The sequence below is a fragment of the Triturus cristatus genome, chromosome 3_2, assembly GCF_964204655.1.
Source record: "Triturus cristatus chromosome 3_2, aTriCri1.1, whole genome shotgun sequence".
Classification (NCBI taxonomy): domain Eukaryota; kingdom Metazoa; phylum Chordata; class Amphibia; order Caudata; family Salamandridae; genus Triturus; species Triturus cristatus.
Window position 1 is genome coordinate 1,052,704,895 of NC_140584.1, and position 23,556 is coordinate 1,052,728,450.

Consider the following 23,556-nt stretch of genomic DNA (forward strand, 5'->3'; position numbering starts at 1 on the left):
AAATTCCTGGTTTACTCTTCTTCCCAGGGATTTTTCCATTCATCATTGCATTTTTCTTCTAGTATTTTTTATTCTACACCCTTGGATTTGCTAATCTGTCACCATTTAAGTGTTACATTCGCTTCATCCAGTCTTCACCTAAGAATACCACCCATCTATCCCTCAATCCACACAAGGCTCCAATTTTCAACAAACCTTTCACCCACATATATTTGTCATTTAACCACCAATGCGTCCTTGTTTTGACCCATCAAACTCCCATGAGGATTCCTTTCACCCAAACACTTTCACCCACCCAGGCAGGCAGACAGACAGGCAGGCAGGCCTCCTTTCACCTTTCATCCAGCCTTCACCCATTGATGCATCCTCCTTTCAGCCACCTATAGTATATGCATCCTTTAACCCACGCATACTTCTCTGCCAGTCATATTACATTTGACCTGTCCTTCCTACTCTCCCTTTTCCATCAACCCATCAAGGTCTGCCTCTCCATAAAACGTTCTCTGCTCAGTTGAAGATAGAAGAAGCTATTAGTTACTCAACCGCCATTGCGTACGCCAAGTAAAGAGTGGTGTGGTCAACTGTTCACAAGTCTCAAAAGTACAGTGTATATCCTTGCAGCGAGTATCTAAATTGTAAATAGGCAAGTAATAGGACTTACCACCGCCCGGCACTACTGCCAACTTACCACCGCCCTGCACTGCCGCTGGCTCACCCCTGCTGCATCTGCTTCCTGGATAGCGTCACCGCTGGGCCCGGCCCTGGTGGTCGGTGCAGCTAGAAAAAAATATTGCACTTCTTTAGATGCCATATGCGCTTATTATTTTGTAGCAAAATTGAAAATACATACACAACACATACTATACTTCGGATGCAGACAGTATGTTGAAAAAAATCCAGTTGGTCATTTTGTTGTTTGCAATTTTTTAAAAGCCTCTCAAGAAGACAACCTGTAAAGGACTCGACTGAGTGGCTAGAGCTATTGATGAATCTGAGTTTTTGAAAAAAAATAAGAGTGGCCAACTGGACGGACATAAGGTCTTCTTGGGTGGCACATGCAATGGGGCCTCCTCCTCCTTCCTTCCAGCCATGGTGCAGGGTAATCAGTTCACCATCAAATGCTGCGAATAATACTAGGCCTAGATAAGAAGAAAAGAACTTTGGGGTGTTCAACGTGACCATGGCCGCGCTCTCATTTTACTGATTGAGCAATGATGACATAAGTAAAAGAAAGCCTTCTTATCTCAACAAACATGCGTAGAGTACCTTACTTGGGCATGCAATCTGTACGGCAGAGTATTAGTAGTAGTAATGAGTGACCATGACCAAGGAGTTCTGAGTTATACAGTAACACCACTAGGCAGTCCACAAAATATATAAGGGGAGAGGGAAAAACCAGAAGAAAGAAAGCTACAGACAGACTAGTACAGATAGACAGTTTGAGGTAAAATACAGCACTAGAAATATAAAAGAACTTAGTACATAGGATAATGCAGGGATAACAAGAATTTAGAAACGGATAGATCGAAGAGAATTTGGGCAAAAAGTTCAATCGGGAAACGGGTAGAAATAAATAGTTCAGAATATTGAGCGGGAAAAGTTAGGGAAAAATATATTACTATTAACAACATGAGGACTTACTGGGGCCAGTAGAGCCATCGGCCAAAGAGTGTTCTTCTCAGAAGGAACCTCCAGCTCCCGCATCGGACGACCTCTTGGCCTCTGGATGCTGATGTAAGACATAAAGAGATAAACAATTATTGGTGGTACATAAATAATCTCTCCAAAAAGATTGACAGGAAACCGCAATTGCAATAACATTGAACCTTCATAAATCAGATCGACTAGTAGTAGACTAGTATTGCGGTCCGTCCTATCTATTTATTCCACATTTCCTAAACGTACCTAGCCCGCCAATTCCAAAGACTTTGCAATTACTAATAAATTACAATGAATGATATTTGCTTCCAAGTTCCAATCTCATTCACAATCATTATCAACCCCCTTTGATGGGCCAATTAACTAAATTTGCATTTCATCTTTGAATGCATAGATGAACGCATGCATACACCAAATTGGGTTGGTTGCTTGTCATTGTACGAGCTACAAAAAAAAGGTTCTAAGAACTGAAGTGAGAGGACGAGCGCAGCTAAATTACTAATACTAACTACCACTATCTTAGTGACAGGACAAAGAAAAGGAGTCGCTCTCTCTCTAGTGGGCATTACTTAAGTTCGTATATATTCAGCCCACATGAGCACAAAGTCGCAAACAAGTACGATAGGCAGCGCTGAGAACCTGTCTAGAATAACGATCACATAATATAAGATTTGTAAATGTAACATACCTGCATGTGAGCAGCAGGCTTGCTATTTCGGGAAAAATTAATTAGGAATAGCATAGAACACGCAAGTAATAAAAATAATAATTAGCTACTCACCGAGCCCTGCGACCTCAACCAATAGCAGGTCCTGCTATCGGTCCAGGATGTTGGACCACCAGTGAGTCAGCCGATTGAGGGTGCGCCATACCCACTGCCCGGTGCTCCCTCGCCCAGCACTGCACTGCACTGCTGGCACTCCCGGAACCTGTAACAGGACCCACGCCTGCCATCTGCTGCCAGGGTGGAGGGGAGGTGGCGCTGCACACACACAAAAAAACAAACAAGTGCTGCCACCGCCACCCTTTCAGGCTCAGCCTTCCACAAGCAAAGTGGCTCTTGGTTGCCGCCTTTTTCGGGGCACAATTCTCTGCCATGATGCTGGGTGGGGGATGGGGGGAATAAAATTTAGAAAGTATAAAAAAAAAAAATAACAGGAAGGAGGTAATAAAAATTAGGAAGGAAGTTGAGAGGAAAACAGGACAAAAATTCAATAAAATACACAAAAAGGTAGATAAAAAAAAAAAACGCCAAATACACACTTGGAAGGCCTGAGAGAAAGATCATAAATAAAATTAAAATAAATGAAGATCAGAAAAAAAAGTTTTAGAAAACAAGGATTGAAAGGATTAAGAAGGATCCCAAAAGTAGGCCCCAGTACCATAACAGAAAGAAACAAGATGGCTGCGCCCATGTACAACAGCGGGATACGTTTGCGCTATATTTCCGACCGAACACGCAATCTGCGTTGCCATAGGGCAGAAATGTCACACAAATGGGTAGCGCTGTAACGTGAACTATGTCTCGACTTACTGGGGATATTCTATAGTAAGGGATCTGCAACTAGAAATCTCGCACAGATATGTATGTGTACCTCAGAGAATGCATGTACTAAGTATTTAAAATAGCCCTGTATGCCAGACAGTGGTAGATTTGGTTTTCCATAGGTGCTGTGTCAGAGGGTGGGGGTCAATCTCTAGTTCCAGTCCTTGGTTTGTTTCCATTGGTGAGCATTTCTCTTTGATTAGCTTTTCAGTCCACAGTAACTTAGTCTATCATTTTTAAGACAGATACAGGTGATCTAGAATAGATTTTGTGATGTCTTTTAATAAGCATTTTAACTGCTTCATTTAGTATGTTAGGTGCCTAATAAAAACCTCTTTCTATAAGGGGATGTTTTCTCACACAGTCATAAATTGTACTTGAGGTACCATAAATGGTATGCTACTACCATGGTATTACAGTCTCATTGCATCATGCTTTTCACGATTATTTTTTGTGCTCTGTGCACATTTGGACACTCTTGCAACTGGAAATATTTTTCGGGCAACTTTCAACTTTTAAGAATGCAGATGTAGGACATCAATTGGTCCGATTTCTTTGCCAAGTAGGGTATAGCTGGTAGTTTTATTTGGGGCATCATAAGCTGCAATGGTAGCTGGCAAGAGACTGTCTGGGTAGCCCCAGTCAAATCATTCTTAGTAGGAAGAATGCAATCTCTTCACCATGTCTGAGGTTCTTTAAAGACATTACCATCCCTACTGTTTCTTTGTAACCAGTGTTTGATTAAGATACTCCAGGTATGATCTGATGTTCACCTATCAGTGAAATGGAACACTGAGTGGATCTCATCTTATTTCCTTCTAATTCAAGTGAGAGGTTTTCTTTTCAGTCTTTGCACGTCTTGATTGTTCACAATACACGGGCAGATAAAAAGCTCGGAAATGCTCAATACACCCTCACGAAGAAAGGATTTTGCAAGGAAGAGCCCCAAAGTGGTAATGTTGATAATGCTCAAGGGTACTCTTCATAACACGGAATTCTAAAATTCTCCCTATCTTAGAATTCCAAAACCTCCCCCTTTTCTGCAGCCTATATTCAATCAATACGATACCCTCTGTATTCTGCCCTCACAAAGAAACTACAGCGAGAAGATAAGAACTCAGTGTAGAAAAGATAAAGTCACAAGTTACCTCAAATAGATAGCATATGGCTCCCAAATTGTGCCTCCATCATAGTGGACCATCTGGTAAGATATGTCTGCCATGCCTAGAGACACATTTCAAGTTTGCATGATGATTCAACCAGCACACACTTACACATGAATGGAAATAGTTATTAGATAGGTAAGAATTAAGTGATGACACAGATTACTGACACTACGGCAATCGTTATCAAAATTTCATTTACAATAATGTAATAAAAAAATAACAGAACACTACAGAGGCAGACTCATGTTTTGACTAACTGTAATTATGGTTGAACACACTATGTCAGGAAGTAAGAGCTGTAACAGAAACAAATGTATTTTGAAAAGTATTGTATATCAGAATGATGGGCAGTTTTGCAGCAAGGAAGCAACGATGCTGCCATATTGAACAATGAGAATGTCCAGCAAGCATACTGAGATTTATTTTCCTATGCTGTAGTTTCCCCAAATATACTGTACACCACTAGTGTGCAAATATTTTGCACACGTTTTAGAAAATCAACATTAAAAGAAATACATTGAATACAACAACCCTGATAATGACGAGGCATCCTACTGTAGCTCACTAAGCAGCTAGGTTTCTTTATGGTGATGAGTTTCAACTCGTCGGACTGTGGAACAAGGTAGAGTTTTAGCTAACTACATTATTGACTGCAAGCTACTTTAAACTAGTGTTTGGTTTGAATGACTCCACCACTGAAGAAAACAGTAGTTATTGCCTATCAGAGTATGTGTTTGATCTGCCTAATAAACATTGGAATGCAATTCAGATATTGTCAAAGGGTATTTACCTTTGAACTCAACTTTACATGATATCTCAGAACTATTTTCAGGGCTCAGAATAAAATTGTGGAAGGAATGACAGCTCAAATTGAAAAAAGAAGACAACAAATATGAACGTAAAATATTTCAGAGAAATTAATTTAAAGGGATTAACATGTTTACAACTGCTCATGTCAGCACAAATTTGTTCTAGATACAGCGGTTTTAAAATGTAAATAATATGCACCTATTTTTCCTTCAAAAAAAGTATAAAGATCAGCTCTACTTCCTTCAAGCAAAGAATAAACGGCAAGGATAGTCTGCCACATCTAAACATTAGACCCATGTGGTAAACCAGTGTCACTTTTTAAAATGTAGCAGTATATCAAAGGTGCAAACTTTTTCCAAACACTGTACATGTCACTGAGAAAACAATAAGTCTTTTCCTTTTGAGACACTTGCAAAAAGGCATCTTCATCTGCCCAGATGCTGCTAGACAAAAATATATTGGTTCGACTACGGTCGCCAAGTCACTATACAGATCGACACAAACATTCCTCAATGTCCACAGGTAAAAATCAAAATATTCCAGCCGCAATTTAATGCGGAACAAGTGCATTTTTGGACAAACTCTATATACTATAAGAAATATGTACAAATCAATTACAGGCACTTGAAATGTCTTTGGTTGGAATAAACCAACATTGCGGGATGAAGTAGTGTTTAGACCCACTTTGGGTTCAGCAGGCAACGATGATGGTTCTCCATCCATTGTAAAAGAAAGATCAGGCTTCAGATAGCGCAACCTGCAAGAAAGTAGAATACAGTTACCGCCTTACGGCACTGAAATACTTTACATTATTAATGGTGGGTGGTGGGGGCTGGGGGGTGGTGTGTGTGTGTTACTATACACACAAACACACTAGTGTGTGTGTGTGTGCCTATACACACACACACACACACACACACACACACACACAGTACTGTGTGTGTGTCTATACACACACACACACACACACACCCACACCCACACCCACACCCAGTAGGCTGATCAAAAACATTGAAAAATGCTTATCGCTAGTCTAAAGAAGGCTACAGAGGAGAAGGATGATGAAAATCAAACAGCAGACCCTCTGAGGCAAAAAACATACAATAATTAGATTTTATTTTCCAATCCCATACACCCTTTCTTCTGGCTCTGATTATCATCAGGATTTAAGTGACCGCTGTCAAATGAAATAACCAAGCAAACACAAGACGTTCAGTCATACAACATTTTAAACGCCTTAGGAGCTATAAATTAAACTAATAGGGTCCGGATTACAAATTGCTCAATAAATTCTAACCCATGCACAAACCACTGTTTACGCATGGGTCGGAATTAAGAGTTTGAAGGTATTTAATGCAGCTGATTATTATCGCATGCATTAAATACCTCAAAATACGTTACATTTCAGCAGGTTTGAAATTTCAGCAGGTCAAACCTGCTGAAATTTAACAGGGAAAGCATTTGGTATTTACCATACAGATTTTGGTGTGTTAAACACCAAAATCTATGTGTTATTTCCCTAAAACCTGTAATTGGTACTATTTATTGCACCTGGTAAACAACGAACCCGTGGTACCGTTATTGACCAGGTGAGAAATAGCACTTTCGCACAAAATAGTCACTTTAATATACAATATAGGTCAGAGTTTAAATGTACAAGTTACTTACCTTCGGTAACGATGTATCTGGTAGATTACTTAACGTAGAATTATCCCCAGGCATGAGACTGGACCCGGAAAACCTTCTTGCCCAGCATCACTGCGCGCCGGGAGGCAGTACCACTTGACTCTGCCCCGACGTCGTCCGCGGGCGTGATGTCAGCGAGGTCACATAAGCCCCACCCCAGCGCGCTGACAGTTTGCTTCTGAGAACTTTTCCACGCCACAACGTGGAGCCATCACAACAAAACTGAGGCGAGCATGAGAACAGTGTGCGAAAAAAATCAGAGAAACAAAATAGAGAGAAACAAAAGGTGTGGAACAGCACCAGTTGGCACCAAGGCACCAGAAAGCTACAACAGCAAGGAGCCCGAAAAAGGCGACCACACCTCCCCAGCCCATGACAGAGCTATGTAATAGCTACAATTACCCCACATATGGTATGTTATGTCCCAAGAAACATGGGAACACCTCTTAGGAAAACATTTCCACAGCAGAGGACAAACAGAAAGACCTGCGGGGAAAACCGCAGACGGCTTGCCAATCAGCCAATAAAGAAGACACAGAAGGCCTAATCTCAGGACCTACACGAGTTAACCAACAGCCAAAACCACAAGTAAAACAAGGTCCGGGCCAACAGCACCAAAGGGCCAACAGAAGGACCCTGAAGGGACACCAACCAGACAGAACACGCAACCGGGGCTACCGAACACTAGACCCCAGAGTAACAAGGGGAGAACAGGCAGCCAGGTTTACTGAGGGGAAGGGGAAGGGGGAGGAGGAGGAGGAGGAGGACGACGACTAAGCCCTGCAAGGAACCGCTGAATAGCAGAATCCGCCGGGTCATGAAACAAAAGAGTGCCATCAAAAGGGAGGTCAACCAGACACTCCCTAACATTCTCAGGAAAAACACTGCCCCTCAACCAAGCATGGCGACGGAGGGCCACCGAAGTGTTGTGTGTCGATTTAGATACCGTATATAGGTTTCCCGATGTATGTCCTTATATAGGCACAATTCGCATTGCCCCTATTTAGGCATAGAAATCCTACCCTTATTTAGGCATTATCCAAACCAAAACCTCAATTTGACAAGAAGAAAGTAACAGGTCTGAAGATAAGACATGACGAGGATTCTGAGAACACAACGCAAGAACGGAGAATATGCTCAGACAATGTTGGACAGCGCAGCAGAAGTAACAATAGCTCGCCAGAACCTGAAGGGACTTCTGGAGACAGTGGACTTGAATGAGGACATTCAAGTTGAGACTGTAGTCACCAGGGTTAGCTCTCCACATAGGTTATATGAAATAACACTCCGGATGGAGGGAGACATACCAAGAAAAGTGAAAGCACTCTTTTGGGAGAGACTTTCAAAGGGTTATGACATACTTCTAGCAGAACAGGACTGGCCACCAGAATTTGTTAGAGAGTGCCCACATGGCGAAGACATCATTATGCCAGCCTTCTCTAACCATGTTCCAGTACATTTAAAATATACTTATGCCAGGAAATGGGCAGTGGCCCAAGCCCCAGCATTATACAAAAATCATGTAGGATGGGATGAAGATTCACCTCACCATAAGATCCAGTTAAAAAATGAACCAACTGCACAAAGGAAGTATCCAATTAAGCAAGAAGCTAAAAAACAGGTCAGGGAGATCTTAGATCAACTTGAATACCAAGGGGTGATTGAAACATGCACCTCATCAATGAACAATCCTTGGTTTCCCGTTTCCAAACCAGACAATACATATTGTCTAGTTTTAGATTACAGACACTTAAACTCTTGTTGTAAAACATTTGCACTGCAAAATGCACATAGTACAGCATTAATGAATAACATTGTCTGTAAAAAATATAAAACCACATTAGATATTTCTAACGGTTTCTTTTGTCAAAACATAGCACCTGAAAGTAGGTATTTGACAGCTTTCTCAATAATGGGGACTCAGCGTCAATTCGGTCATCTCCCTCAGGGATTCAAGAATAGTCCAGGGTTATTCTCAGCAAGGGTAACAGAGTTACTACAAATTTATGATGACAAGTGTTAGACCTGTCAGCCCTTTGGGTGGTCCCTCCTCATCATTATTTATTTTGTCCCACTTTTGCCTCAAACCCTGTTTGAATTTTTCCTTTTTGGGAACCACCAGACTTTTTCGTGTTGCTGCAGATTCAGGGAGCCATTTTAGCTACCCCTGAAACTTCTGTCTGAGGGCCTGGAGCACAAAATGGTGGCCACCTGTGACATCACCAGCATCCACTGGAACCTACCAGCACCTTCCAGAACATTCCAGAACCCTGTGACAGTTGGAGGCGGTTTAGAATGTTGGGAAGCTAAGACAGAGAGTTGGCAGTTGGAGCTGGCAGTTGGCACCTGACTGGTGAAGAGTGAGCAGCAGAAACCTGAAGGAGGAAGGAGTGAGGCAGCAGGGGTGGAAACTTGTGCCTGGAGTGGGGTCCATAAACCCACCCTTGATACTAGTCCCTACTGACTGAGCCCAGCCTGGAGCCCTGTGTGGGAAGAAGCAAGAAAAACCATCCTAAGGACCTGGACAGCAGGAACAGGCCTTAGAAACAGAGAACAGCAAGATCCTGACCTGGAAACTGGTTTCCCTGGAGTCCGACGTCGAGTAGCCTGAGACCTGCAGCCCGAGGTGGAGAAGCGGCGCTGACTGGAAAAGCAGACGTCGTACCCGGAGCCGCCCGAGGTCGAGAGAGGGCGCCGTCAGAGGTCGTGAGGAGTACCAGAGGTCGAGGAGGAAGTCACCCGAGGTCGAGTGAGCGGCGTCATCGGAGGAGTGAAGTCCGCCCTCCGGAGTCGTCGGAGACCGAGGTGAAGTGTACCGGAGGTCGGGAGTGAGGATCGCACTCCGGAGTCGCCGGAACCTGTGAGAATCCTGCCGGAGGTCGGGAGTGGAGGTCGCACTCCGGAGTCGCCGGAAACCTAAGGAGAGGAGCACCGGAGGTCGGGAGTGAGGATCGCACTCCGGAGCCGCCGGAAGTCGACATCGAGTCAAGGCCGGCCGACGTCATCGAAGTTGAGGTCGCCATCGGACCGGAGCCGCCCGAAGTCGACATCGAGTAAAGACTGCCCAACGCCATCGAATCGGAGGTCGAGATCGAACCGAGGCCGCCGACATCGAAACCGGAACCGCCTACCGGCGTCGTCAGGAACTGACATTGTGCCGAGGCCGCCGACATCGAACCGGACCCGCCTCACGGCGTCGACACGACTCCAGCGGCGTCGGAGCATCAGAAAAAGGGCAGTAAGTGGAGTAGAGGGCGCCTAAGGCCCTGTGGAGACCTGAGAGACTGCTCTAAGGGGCTAGGGAGGTGCTGGAACCAACCTGACTGTGCCAGGGGTGAGCTGGGACTAATCTAGAGAGGTTGTGTGGAGGGAGAGAGCCAGGTCTCTGGTATTCCCCCCTTGATCTACCTCAGTTTAGGCCTCAGCCTTGTCCAAGCCAGGGAGTAGACACCCTCAAGCCTTCCACATCCCCACAAGCTGTGCCTGGGCCAAATCAGCCCTTAGGAATTCAAATGTGATCTGATTCTATGAGTGTCACTGTCAGCTTTTAAGTATTTATTAGGGGCACTGTATTTATTGTATTTAACCTATTTATTGCTTCACTGTATTTATTGGTCCACAGTATTTATTGATGCACAATATTTATTGGTTTACAGTATTTATTGCCTCAGAATATTTAATTGCCTGTATGTATTGCACTTATATTTATGCCCTCATTATTTATGATCACCCCTATTTATTGAATCATTAAGCCAGTATTTATTTGACCTGCACTATCTAAAAAGTTGGTATATTGTGATTGTTATTTATTTCTCCAATCAGCAACTAAGAGAAAAAGAAGATAAAGAAAGATATTTTCATAATTTTTACGGTGTAGTCGTTTTTGGAACGGATGCACGCATGGTTATTGTTTGGGTATGTCGTATGCTTAGCACGGAGCCTGATTCCTAACCACTCGAGCCAAGCTACCACTGTATGTCCTGGAAAGACCCCGTTACCACCAACCCTTTCCGGTGTGGGAGTGGAGTATTTCCAACAACAAGGCATTGTCATATGTCGATGATATCCATCTGACAGACGATGACCTGAACAGGCACTTGAACAGGGTGAATACCATTACACTGGGCTTCACCTCTGAAGGTTATAAATTCAACTTACAAAAAAAAAAATAGAGAATTGCTCATCTCAACGTCCTTTTCTAGGATATGAACTATCAAGTGAAGGCAAAGGCCTAGCAGCCAACTTTTTAGAAAAGTGTGCGCTGCTTCAACCTCCAAAAACTTAGTCAATTCTAGGTTTCCTAAATTTTGGAAGAACATACATTCTAAACTACGCAGAAAGGGTTAAACCAATACGAATTAATCAAACCTGATTTTAAAATCACACATTGGACACGGGAACACACAGATATCCTGCGTTCACTTCAAGCTGACATGTTAGCAACAAAACACTTACAAACACACGTAAACGTACGCAACTTAGTGATCCATTTGTGGAATTATTCGGATGTTACCTCATGTTGAATGATCACAGCTGCTGTGCCATATCTAGTAACGGTTACATCCAGGGTCACTTGCTGTATGCAAGTCTTGTTTCCACAAATATAGACAGTCAGGGAGTCGCCTCTAGGGCCTTCACTGAATATCTATTCTATACAAATTGATACTCTAAGCAGAATGAAAGCCATTCTTTTACAACAAACTGTGCCACTGACCTCGGCCAAAGAAACCTATGATTTACAAGTCGCAAGGACTTCTGCCGAGATACATGCCCTTTTAAATACAAACTGCCCTATACATTTCTCAGAAATTTTAGAACGTATCTTAAACAGGTCTGATACGAGCGGTATTGTACATGTATTTAAGACAGTGTGTTCAGGATGTTTAGCACCTTTTCAAGCAGTCCTCGGAATAATTCCCAACTTCGTGCACTCTGTGTTTGGCGGACTGCCACTACTTTTTGGACTCGTTGCAGGGATCCTATTTTGCTCCTACTGCTCCGATATGGCATGCCAAATCACCGACGTTACTCCAAGCAGCATAGAGAGCTCTTTTGGAGATATGGTGTCGTGAGCGCATCATCCAAATTTTGGGATTACCTAGTCTACGAGAATTAAATACCACATGGTTTCTGAAATTCAGACAAATCTGGAAAGATTGCATCTTACCTGTTCTACGCTGTCAGCTTTGCGGTGAAGAATACGTGCTAGACATCTGTCTACCACTCCCATCAGTCATGCCTACGGATATCGATACTCTGCTGGACCCGAGAACGGCCCATGCTGTGTGTTGTCCCCAGCGGCTACCAATCCTGATGATGGCATTCATTGAGATCTCACAGACGCAAATTGCTACTGCTGAGGTACGAGAGGAAACAGGCACGCAGTTAACATCCGATACGAACATTGCTGATGCGACCAATGCTGAAGGTGATGCTTCTCATCTATGTGCGGTTAGTTTTCTAAACTAGGTAATCCAACTTTCACCTACAACAGTAGACGACTTTCTGTCTACAGGATCAGGAGATTTCATGTTTTCTCCATCCCCATACACTGCCTTTTGATTCAGCACACAGTGTACCAGGAAGACTCTGAATTTGGCCTTCATTTTTCAAAACAAAGACTAAACTTGGAACTTTCCTATGATAATTTTTTTCCCCCCCAATTTTTTTTTTTTTTTAATGGCAGAGTAATCTGCTTATAGTAGAACTATTCATAGAGAACATATTTCTCTGATACACTTGCAGAGACAATATGTCACCTTGTCAAACAAACAATTGATTTATGTAAGTTGACATGAAATGGTTTCAGCTTTTTTCTTCTGTATTTACGAGCCATTTCATAATGTACATACATATGTTCATTTATTTGACATTCAATGTAAATATATGCTTAGGATGAAACATAGCTTTGATATGTAGAGCACCAATGTATCTTTATGCGTGGCAACAGTTTTTATGCATTTTACGATGTATTTTTGAACATGTTCTTAGCCATCCATATGTAGCTATATTTTAGATATGTTTACCATGTTTAGGATTTAGTAATGTCGTTCACACAAAAGTGGAGTGGGTGTTGTGTGTCGATTTAGATACCGTATATAGGTTTCCCGATGTATGTCCTCATATAGGCACAATTCGCATTGCCCCTATTTAGGCATAGAAATCCTACCCTTATTTAGGCATTATCCATGCTAACCAAATACAGGCATGACCATTTACATCCGTTCATCTACGTCACAACGAGTTCTTGGAAAACCAGACTCTTAAGCCTTTAGGACTTCCCCTTGCTTGGATATAGATTTCTCCAAGAACTCATTTATTATGCATGTACATCTATTCCTTAGGGGTTCATTCATGACGTTCCTATGCCCGACTTTTACGTCAATACTGGCATTCCTAAACACCTTCAAGGTATAAATATACCTTCACTTACCATGGCAAACCGCGGTTCGGCTATCTACTTGCATGCCACGGCAAAATCAGAAGGAAGTCAAGTCCCCGCCTGATGCACTGACCAGACACTGTCATCCTCCTCGCAGAGAATCCAGCTCCAGTGTTTCTGACTCCCTTTGCGGGGTGTTAGAGATTGAGACTCGGAAAGAGATTCCAACCTCACTCATTCTGAGGTATGGTGCGGACTAGAACCTAGAGGGACGTTTGGCAAATCTTGGCAACTATAGCTGAAACTACACTATAGATAAACAGCACCTACTTCTTACCTCGTACTACACTCAGGTTAGGTACACTGGAGTAGAACTAGCTAGAAGCATCAGATGAGTATTAACATTTTAGCCTGTGTTATTTATGTATGTATTTTTATGAATATCTGTCATAGCTATAAACCATGCTATTGCAGTATTATTTTATCTTACTGCGAACGCTGTACATATTTTACTTCACATTCTGTCTAACGATTGTAGCAGTTCACATCTCTTGCACGAGAAATATGACTGTTCACTAAACCCTTTTTATTGAAACGCCCGTCTATCTATTTCTGTGTAACTCTGTAGAAACGAAGCATGCACGATTGACTGAGTGAAACTTATCTATCGTTTCCACGATTCTGAGATTGTTCCGATTCTAAGGGAAACAAAGTTGTCATGTTTATGCGGTTGTCAGAAACTAATTCCTTCTTGTTTATTCAAGAAGTTTCTAGTGACCTCTGATTTAGCTGGCACACACAAGTAATTAAGTTTAATGTACTCGATAGTGACATACTGACCTCAGTCCTATGTCAAAACTATAGTATATATTATTCTAATGAGCAGACCCTATCAGGAATATAGGAACTACACTACAGAAGAAGCCATAGTGCGACCAAGCACCACGGAGACATCCAGTGCTAAGCAAAGAATAAACGCGGCCAGCTCCCGGCCATCCAACACATGGTGCCGCAGATCAGCGCAGGCACTCTCCTGAGAATCACAAGACAGAATGGACTCCGAGCAATCCCACAAGCTGGAAGTGGCTCTGGCCAACACGCAAAGTGTGTTGAGCGCCCGCAAGGCAGCACTGGAGGAGGCGAAGATGTTACGCCCCCACGAATCTAACCACCGGGCTTCCCGTGACGGAGGAGACAACACCGAGGGCAAAGAAGGAAAGGCAGTCTGCAGAAGAGGGCCCCTGGTAGAAGGGTGGAAGGAAAGGCAGACAGGATCATGGGGAGCAGGACGGTGGCGGTGCAGGAGCGACTGGGGCACCGGGTCCCCCGTGGCAGGACACCCCCAGGCTCCCAAGAGTGTGTATATACTTTTTTTTTTTTTTTTGAAACCTTTTATTACAGGTCTTAAAAGTATACAAGTATGGGCCCACAACCTTCCGGCCGGCCGCTAGCAATAGTAGGAACACACGACATATATACATGGAACACGTGGTATTACAGGAGGAGCATTTCTCAATAGATAACAATGTCGAAAAACCACATCATCCAGGCCCCATTATGCGGTTTCATTTTAAATTAAAACAACAAAAATTAAAACCACACCCACAAGGCAACCCACAATCAAAAATAGCCGCACGTGCTCCCCAAGAGGGGGGATCCCAACTATACACAGAAGTGTGAAGAGGGGGAAGAGAGCAAAGCGAGGACTGGGGGAACCCAATGCCCGGCAGCGGGGGAATGAGTCGGCTAAGGGGATGGGGCTGGCGAGGGATCAGGCAGCAGCGGCGGCGCACAGATACCCCCGCGGTAGGCGTTCCAGGGGCCCCATACTTTCACCCATGTCCCAGGCTTACCCCTCGCCACATACACCACTTTTTCGCGAAACATGCACCAGTCCATGTGTTCTTTCCAGGCCGAGACCGTCGGGGGCCTCTGGGATCCCCACAGTTGAGCAATATCACGCTTGGCTACCATATATCCCAGAGTCACCCACCACTTCTGTGGCGCTGAGTAATCAGTCGGTTCCCACACATTCAACAGGCATCTTCTCGCTTCAGGCGACAGCGCCACATGCGTAACCAGACGCAGCACCTCATGTACACCACGCCAGAACCCCTCTACCTCCGGGCACTCCCACAAAATATGCATAAAGGTCCCCAAAGCACCACACCCACGCTTACATAACCCATCTCCGGCATAGCCCATACGCAGAAGCTTTGGCCCTGTCATGTAGACCCGGTGGAGTATCTTGAGCTGGATGAAGCGAAGGCGAGCCGGTATGGCCACCTCCTTCGGGGAGGCCACCGCGGAGGTCCAGTCCTCGTCGTCCAGCTCCAGCCCGTCGGCAACCCAAGCCGCACGAAGGGCAGTCAACAGGCCCGAGCGGTCGTTTATCAGCTTTTTATATATAAGTGAGATCGTGCTGTCCGGGACATGCCCATCCAGCACTCTATCTTCCAGGGGGGAATATTCCGGGATGGAGGCAACATCCATGAAGACGGAACCCAGCGCATGACGGACCTGCAAATACCGGAAGTATTCACTGCCCTGCAACTGAAATTCCGTCTGCAGCATATCGAACGTTTTAAATCCTCCCCTCGTCCAAAGATCCCCCACTTTACTGATACCTATCATGTCCCACTTCTCAAAGCCCTTAGAGGTCCACAGGGAACCTAACCGCTCAGACGCGTATAGTGGTGATGCCCGGGTCAAACGGTCCCTCCACCCCATAGCTGCATTGGCCGCGTGCCAGACTTGCACCATGACACGCGTGGGGCCCGTCAGACGAGCGTCGGGCGCGCTAGAGTAGAGCGCTCGATTGTAGTCGCCACCTGGCAGGAGCATCTTGTCCATTTCAAAAGCCGGGTTTAAGGCGGGCCCGTAGAGGCCATGGTTAATGGCAGCGAGCTGGGAGGCCCAATAGTACCGTTTAATATCCGGGAGGGCAATCCCCCCGTCAAACCATGGGAGCGTCAGCTTAGCCAGAGCAATGCGCGGCCTCCCGTCCCAGAACAGGCGGCGTTGCAGACTCTCCACCTCACGGAAGTAGCGCGCCGGGACCAAGTCCATAGTGTTCTGCAAAGCGTACAGAAAACGCGGCAGAGACATCATCTTGAACAATGCTGCCCGGCCGAGCGGCGAAAGCGGCAGGCGCCGCCAGCGTGCGACATCTACCCGCAGACGCTGGAGGGGGGGAAGCAGATTCCGTTCATACCGGGCCTCCGGGTCCAGAGTAATGAAGACACCCAGGTACCGAAATCCCTGCGGGGCGATCTGGATCGGACAGCCCCGCGGGAGAATAGGAGCCTCCCCAGAGAGAACATACACACACGATTTAGCCCAATTGATGACGAGACCGGAGTTACGACCAAACGAGTGTAAATCAACTAGGACTATAAGTGATTTGCGTGGGGAGGCTAGGTACAGAAGGATATCATCAGCGTATAGGGATACGCGATCCTCATACTCGGGGGTCCAACGGAGACCTCGGATGGAAGGCTCCCACCGCAGCCACTCCGTCAGGGGCTCCAAGGCAAGCGCAAAAAGAAGCGGCGACAGGGGACAGCCCTGCCGCGTGCCCTGGCCCAGCTCGAACGGGGCCGATACTCTTCCGTTCACGACCACCTGTGCCAATGGGCCCGCATACAGCAATTTGACCCAACTGATGAATCCTGGGCCAAACCCGAACTTAGCAAGCATCGCCCAGATGTATGGCCACTCAAGCGTATCAAACGCCATGGTGGCGTCTAAGGAGGCCAGAATGGCCGGTTCCCGTATGAATGGGACGCGCGCAAGCACCCCATGCAAACGCCGCAGATTAAGGGCTGTATTGCAATGGGGAATGAAGCCAGACTGGTCCTGATGAACCAGATCTCCCACCACACTGACCAGCCGATTGGCGAGTACCTTAGCGAGAATTTTAGGCTCCGCATTCAGTAGTGAGATAGGCCGATAAGAAGTAACCGGATCTCGAGGTCTCCCTTCCTTGTGGATCACCACGATTGTAGCCAGACGCTGGTCAAGCGGGAGGGAGCCCACTGAGTGGGCCGCAAGGAACATTGCGCGGAGGTGAGGCGCCAATGTATCCGGTCGCAGCTTGTACAGCTCGATAGGGATACCATTCGGGCCCATAGCCTTGCCAGAAGCGACCGAGCGTATGGCGAGGGCAATTTCGTCGGAGGTGGGAGCGGCGTCCAGCAACACCCTGTCCTCCCCGGACAGGGAAGGCAGTGCGATATCTCTGAGCAGGGCACGGGAATCCTCTTCCGAGCAAGAGGAGACCGGGGAATACACCTCGCGGAAATACTCCGCGAAGCACGAGACAATGTCTTCTGGTTCAGTTACACACACACACCATTCGTTTTCTCAATCAGCGGGACCACACGATTCGCTCTTTCCTTTTTATCCAACCACGCTATCAGTTTACCAGCCTTATCACCCACATCATACACCCTGTTGCTCTCTGCTAAGGCCCCTGGCCGCCTCCGTAACGAGGGCCCTATACGCCGCCTGCTTGAGCTGGAGGACATGTAGTGCAGCGTCCGTCACCCCATCTTCTAGATTACCCTCCAGCTCCGCTATTTCAGCCTCCACCCGGGTCACCTCTTCCCGCTCACGCCTCCGGGCGTGGGAAATAAGGGATAGGGCCTCCCCTCTAAGTACTGTTTTGAAGGCCTCCCACAGGGAGATAGCTGAAGGCACTGACCCCACGTTCTCCTCAAAATAGCGCTGGAGGGATTTAATCAAGTCAGCGCGAATGGTGGGGTCGCGCAGGTACCAGGAGTTGATTGGGACCACCCTGCTCTCAGCCCTCGGAAAGACATCAACATGCAACAATAGCGGGGAGTGGTCCGAGATACCCCGTGCCAAATGGCGCACCTCCCCCACCCTCCCAACATGGGCCGCCGGGACAAGGACATAATCAAGCCGTGAGAGACTACCACGGGCCTCCGAGTGGAAAGTGTATTGCAACTGTGTGGGATGTTTTAAGCGCCAGCAGTCCACCAATCCCAGTGTATCCAAGAGGCCGGATAGCCACGCCTGTGCCCGGGGGAGGTCCCTAGGGGGGTGACGATCCACAGTTCCAGAAACCACCGCGTTGAAATCCCCCCCACCACCAGAAGCCCCCCCGGAACGCCAAGGAGGAGGCGCCCCAGATCTGCAAAGGTGGTCGACTGCAACCCCGGTGGGACGTACACTGACACAAAGACAACCACTTTGCCCTCCATTCTCCCCACCAAGACAGTGTAACGTCCCCTGTCATCATGGAGCACCTCATCAATTTCTAACGGGAGCGAGTTCTTTACCATGATACCCACACCCCTCGAGCCTGACGTGAAGCCCGAGTGGGCCACGAGGCGGTAGCCACGCCGATTCATGGCGCAGAAGGAATTGCCAATAAGGTGTGTCTCCTGCAGGAAGACCACATCAGGCGAGAGTCGCTTCAGATACTGTAGGACCACACCTCGTTTGATCCTGTCCCCCAGTCCATTAACGTTCCAAGACAACAAAGTCAATTCCCTACCCCCCATCATACACAAAGACCATCATTCGTCCCCCCGAGAGCACAGTAGAGCCTACACAAAAAAAGGGTTGCCTTGTGAGAATAACAAACAACGCCCCATCCCTACCCACCCACCCCAACAAAACTCCCCCCTCCCTGCACCCCTGCATGAGCCCAGACAGCCCCCCCAATGTGCAGTGTGCCTGTCGCCCCATAGATAGTTAAACTAACTAGACCCCCAGAGGAGGAGGGAGAACCCCCAAGAGACCCCACACAACCTCCATAGGAGGGGAAATTAAGCAATCCGACGTATAGTCAAAAAGTGGCATCATTTTTGTCCCGAGCGAGGCCTAATATTAGTCCCTCAGTCTTGATCCGGCGAGCCCTCTCCCCCGGCCGCTCCTCCCCCGCCACCCCGATCCCGATCTCCAGACAGAGTATCCAGCCAGTCCCCGGCCGCTTCGGGACGATCAAAAAAGTGTGTGCGACCTTCCTCCTCCACTCGCAGCTTAGCTGGGAAGAGCATGGCGTACTTGATGTTTAGGTCCCGAAGACGGCGCTTGACACCAAGAAAGCTCAGTCTCTGCTTCTGGACCGCAGGGGTGAAATCAGGATAAAAATTAATATCCATATTATCAAGTCTAATCGGTCCCTGTAGTCTGGAGGATTGCAGGATAGCGTCTCTGTCCCGAAAATTAAAAATCCGGGCGATGAGAGGTCTCGGAGCGGCTCCGACCTTAGGCCTTCCCCCGGGAACCCTGTGGGCTCTCTCCACAGCAAATAATTTACTCAGCCCCCGTGGCTGGAGATGGTTGACGATCAGGTCTTCCACGAAAAGGTCCGCCGCTGCTTCCTCACGTCCCTCAGGCACCCCGATGATACGGATGTTGTTACGCCGGGCCCGACTCTCGGGAGTCCTCCAGGCGACGATCCATTAGCGCACTCGCCCGAGCAAGTCGGCGCACCTCCGTTTGCAGGGCCGCCACATCTGTCGTAAGGCCCGATGCGGTGTGGGCCAAAGAATCAACTCGGTCGTTGGTCTTGAAAAGATCGGCCCTTATCAGGCCAACATCTACGAGGACCGAGTCGATCTTCTGCGCCAGTGTGTCAAAACGCTGGCCCACAGAGGCCTTCATCTCGGCGATGGCGCCCATGACATCCCGCAGAGCCAGATCCGTGGGCAAATCGGGGGCATCAGTAGGGCCCTCAGGGGACTTGCGGGGCACCTCAGGAGATCCCTTCTGGAGGGTATAGCGATCCATGCTGTTGGACTGTTGGGCTGCGCCACGCCGGGTCGATTTTACCTTTGCCCGATCGCCATCTTGTTTCGTGGCCATGGTCCCAGTCTCCCGATCGCACCAGCCACGTCGTGAAGGGCAGGCAAGCCGGTCCACGGGCTCCGGGGGGGTGCCACCCCAGATCTGCAGGGCGGATCACAGCTGGCGGGCAGGCGGGGTCCCCCAGAGAGGCCACACCAACACACAAAGCCCCGTGACCCAACCTCGCAGAGACAGCCAGGAGGGTACGAAAGCGAAAGTGAAAGTGCGGGTTCCGCGAGCCACCAAACCCTGCCCGCCGCTGTTATTCACTTCGTCACTGGATCGCCCCACAACGCAAATCCGGGGTTCGGCTAGGAGAAGGCCGCAAACCTCGATCGGTGGTAGAGTCGGTGTCCGAGGTCCGATTTGGAAGCGGAAAACGGGCGCCACCTCAGCTCGGGCTCACCAACACAGTCCCCTCATCTGGGACAGGATATGTTTAGGATAGTGATAGGAGGTCGCGGAGGTCCTCGGGAGCCTCGCACCTACGCGGCCATCTTGGTTGCGCGCTAGGCTCCTCCCCCCGTGTATATACTTTCAAATTGTACCTGGCAGCAATCGGCTTGACTGGTTTCACTGAAAAATAGTCACACAAATGTATAGGGTGTTAAGGAACCAAGCTTAAAAGCAATATATAAATATATATTTTTTTTTTGCCAGAAGCAAGAGGCTGTGGTCATAGGGACAAAGTGCGAAGAAATAAAGCAGAATCTAGGAACTGTGATGTGGCAGGGCCTGTGTGCAATTGGAGGTGTGTGCGAGTGACTGAGATTCTAATTTTACAATACTCAATGTATCACAAAAGTGTTTTGGCCACAGCCATAAACTAGGAGGGACACCCCAGCAGTTAAAACAGTGCACCGAAATCGGACCCGTTCTTCTGAGTTACCTGTCACAACTCCTCAATAAGAGAGGCCAGCCAATAAATGGATAAATAATAATTGAGAAGTGGGTGCTGAAAAAAAGGAGGTAAATCCCAATTTCCTCTCACCTGCCATGGTAAATGGCCACAATATTCAGGCGCTGGTTCAGTTGGAAACAAGGAAACAGTACCAGCTCAGGAAATTTCTAAAACAGAGACCAAAGGAAATCCAGGGAGGTGCGACAGGGATTCCACTACGTTTTCCTATCTAGAATGTCCTGCAAACATTTGGCTAAAATAATGCATTTTCCTCACATCTATGTGAGGAAAAGTTACCAAAATCTACAAGTATCCACAAAATACCCAACACCTAGAATTAAAACACTTCTGCCAATAAAACAGTACCCCACTTGTATGGAAATACATAAGAGTAGAAAACGTGCTATTATCAACTGAATTTCTTGTCATTTCTTGTTCTTGTCTAAGTTACATAAATGTATAGCTTCCTGGTTTACTAGTGAATTTCACACCGGTTTCCACCCCAAACTTAAAGTAGGTAAAAACAACAACAACAAAAAACCAACTACCACTTAGAACAAGCATTGGTATAGCTAATAGGTCTCGCCTTTGGGACCTTATAAGTGTTTAGTTTTCCAGCACAATATTCTTGGTGCAACAACATCAACTGTTGCATGGCTAAACACTTATAAGGTCCTAAAGGCGAGACCTATTGGCTATGCCAATGCTGGTTTATATTGGACATCAGAAGGAAAAGGTGGAAAGGGGTCAAATATGTGCGTGTTGTTCGCATAAAGAGAGTAAGAGAGAGATGAGACAGATGAGACAATGTCTCCAAGGGATGTACAATGCCAAGGCAGAGCAGATTTCCCAGGCTGCACCCTGGGAAATTACAACTGGGAAAGGAGTTGGGTTAGATAATTGACAGCAACATGGAACAATCGAGAGATAGGAATATATCTGAAGGATTGGTTTGGGATCCCTGGAGCAGTGAATGGAGTTAGGAGCGGTGCAGGTCAAAGGTCTTGAATGCAAGTCAGAGACTGAGGCACATTGGTGGACACTGTTTGTAATGGCGAACAGATGCAATAGAGTTGGAAATGTGACAAGGTGCAGTCTCAGTGGAATGTGGCGAAAGAAAGCAAGAATCTAATGAGTTACTTACATAATGTGGCCTGAGAAAGGAAGTCAGACAATTAAATTCAAGGGGTTCCAACAGAAGGGGAGAAGTGGGACGGGGCAGTCGTGCGCATGGAAGGATGGGTGTGCCATAGGCTTCTTGAAAAGAGATAGGGGGCATGCAGAATTGCGGCCGAGAGCAGGTAGCATTTCCCTTGCGGGAGCGAGCGGCACCAGGAGAGATAATTGATAACACATGGCGAAAAAGCTCGCTCCCGCAAAGGAATCGCCAGACGTGCACGCGTTGCCATTGGAAGCAATGCAGCGCGTGCACGTTTTTGCCTGCAAAGCTGTGCCGATGACTAAAGGTCTTTTTCCTATGTAGCACATGCACGCTGCGTAGGCGAGACCTAAAAACAGGGGCTGAAGAGTATAGACTGGCTCATTACTTCTTTGTTTTAAAATTGATTTTCCGCTCTCAAACATAAGTATTTATCTAAATTATTTAATAACAAAAATATACAAAAGATTTAGACCATCATTCCAGTGAACACATTGAAATAGGAGGTAAAATATTGCCCAGAATGCCTGCCACTGATTCAACAAGATTTTTTACAACAAACGTTACCTTTTCAGGGCTGAAGTCCGCGTTACTTTGCCTCAATTTGCTTGGTCTACCTTTAATAACTGCATAGCAGAACATCGTAATCACCATCACGAAGAGGAAGTAGCTAGTGTGCATCAGATGTAAGTTGATTAGCGATCGGTCATCCTGCAAAATGTAACCATCACAGAGGTTAAAGTTCTATACACCGAAAAGGACTTTCGTTACACCACTTTTACTTCCCTAAAATATGAAATGACCCAAAGTCAAATTTACAGTCACTCTAAGTACGTTTGTTGGAAGAACACTTTGAATATTTATAGGAAACAAAATGTCCCCATTAGTTTCACACAAAAAAAGATGTCACTCACTGAGCTGTTTTTTCTGAAATCACACACGGTATGTTGCAATACTAACAGTCACAATTCTGCAAATGCATGCTTAGAACCATATAGAATAACCTTTACACCTGAATCAATCTCTCTCGTTGTTGAACAGTTAATGTCAAGTGCAATACTTCAGTAGTGTGATAGACAAAAATGGGTCAACAGGTGCACTTAGGAAAATTCTTCTAGTGCAGGTAAAAAATAAATAAAGGAAGGGCTACCAGGAAGGGCTACCCTCGCGTCTCAGCTTTTTGTTTCCAGTCACTGTGACGTGCAGCAAACTGGCATCACATTGATTGATAGTGAAATTAGTTGGCACCGTTAGCTGCCAACTGCTTTCGCTTTGATCAGTTATCAGGGGCAGTCATTCCCCCTGCACATCCCCCATCTGCCACCCCCCCAAACAACCAAAGCCCCGGTGCACTGATCTAAGAGATCACAAAGCCGAAAATCCCTAGTGGATTCCCTCGTGGTGATGGCCCCAGGACTGTGATCC

At 46.6% G+C, this 23,556-nt stretch overlaps 1 protein-coding gene across 1 annotated transcript in view; it reads right to left on the reverse strand.

The window, feature by feature from the left end:
- Window positions 1-4,612: 4,612 nt before the first annotated feature.
- TMEM248 (transmembrane protein 248) overlaps window positions 4,613-23,556 on the reverse strand; it is a 167,669-nt gene continuing 148,725 nt past the window's right edge. Inside the window, exons 6-7 of the mRNA XM_085649753.1 lie at window positions 22,699-22,842; window positions 4,613-5,938 (exon numbers count right to left, since the gene is read on the reverse strand). Coding sequence (XP_085505879.1) covers window positions 5,918-5,938; window positions 22,699-22,842 — 165 coding nt within the window. The 3' untranslated portion in view covers window positions 4,613-5,917. The remainder of the gene's footprint in view (window positions 5,939-22,698; window positions 22,843-23,556) is intronic.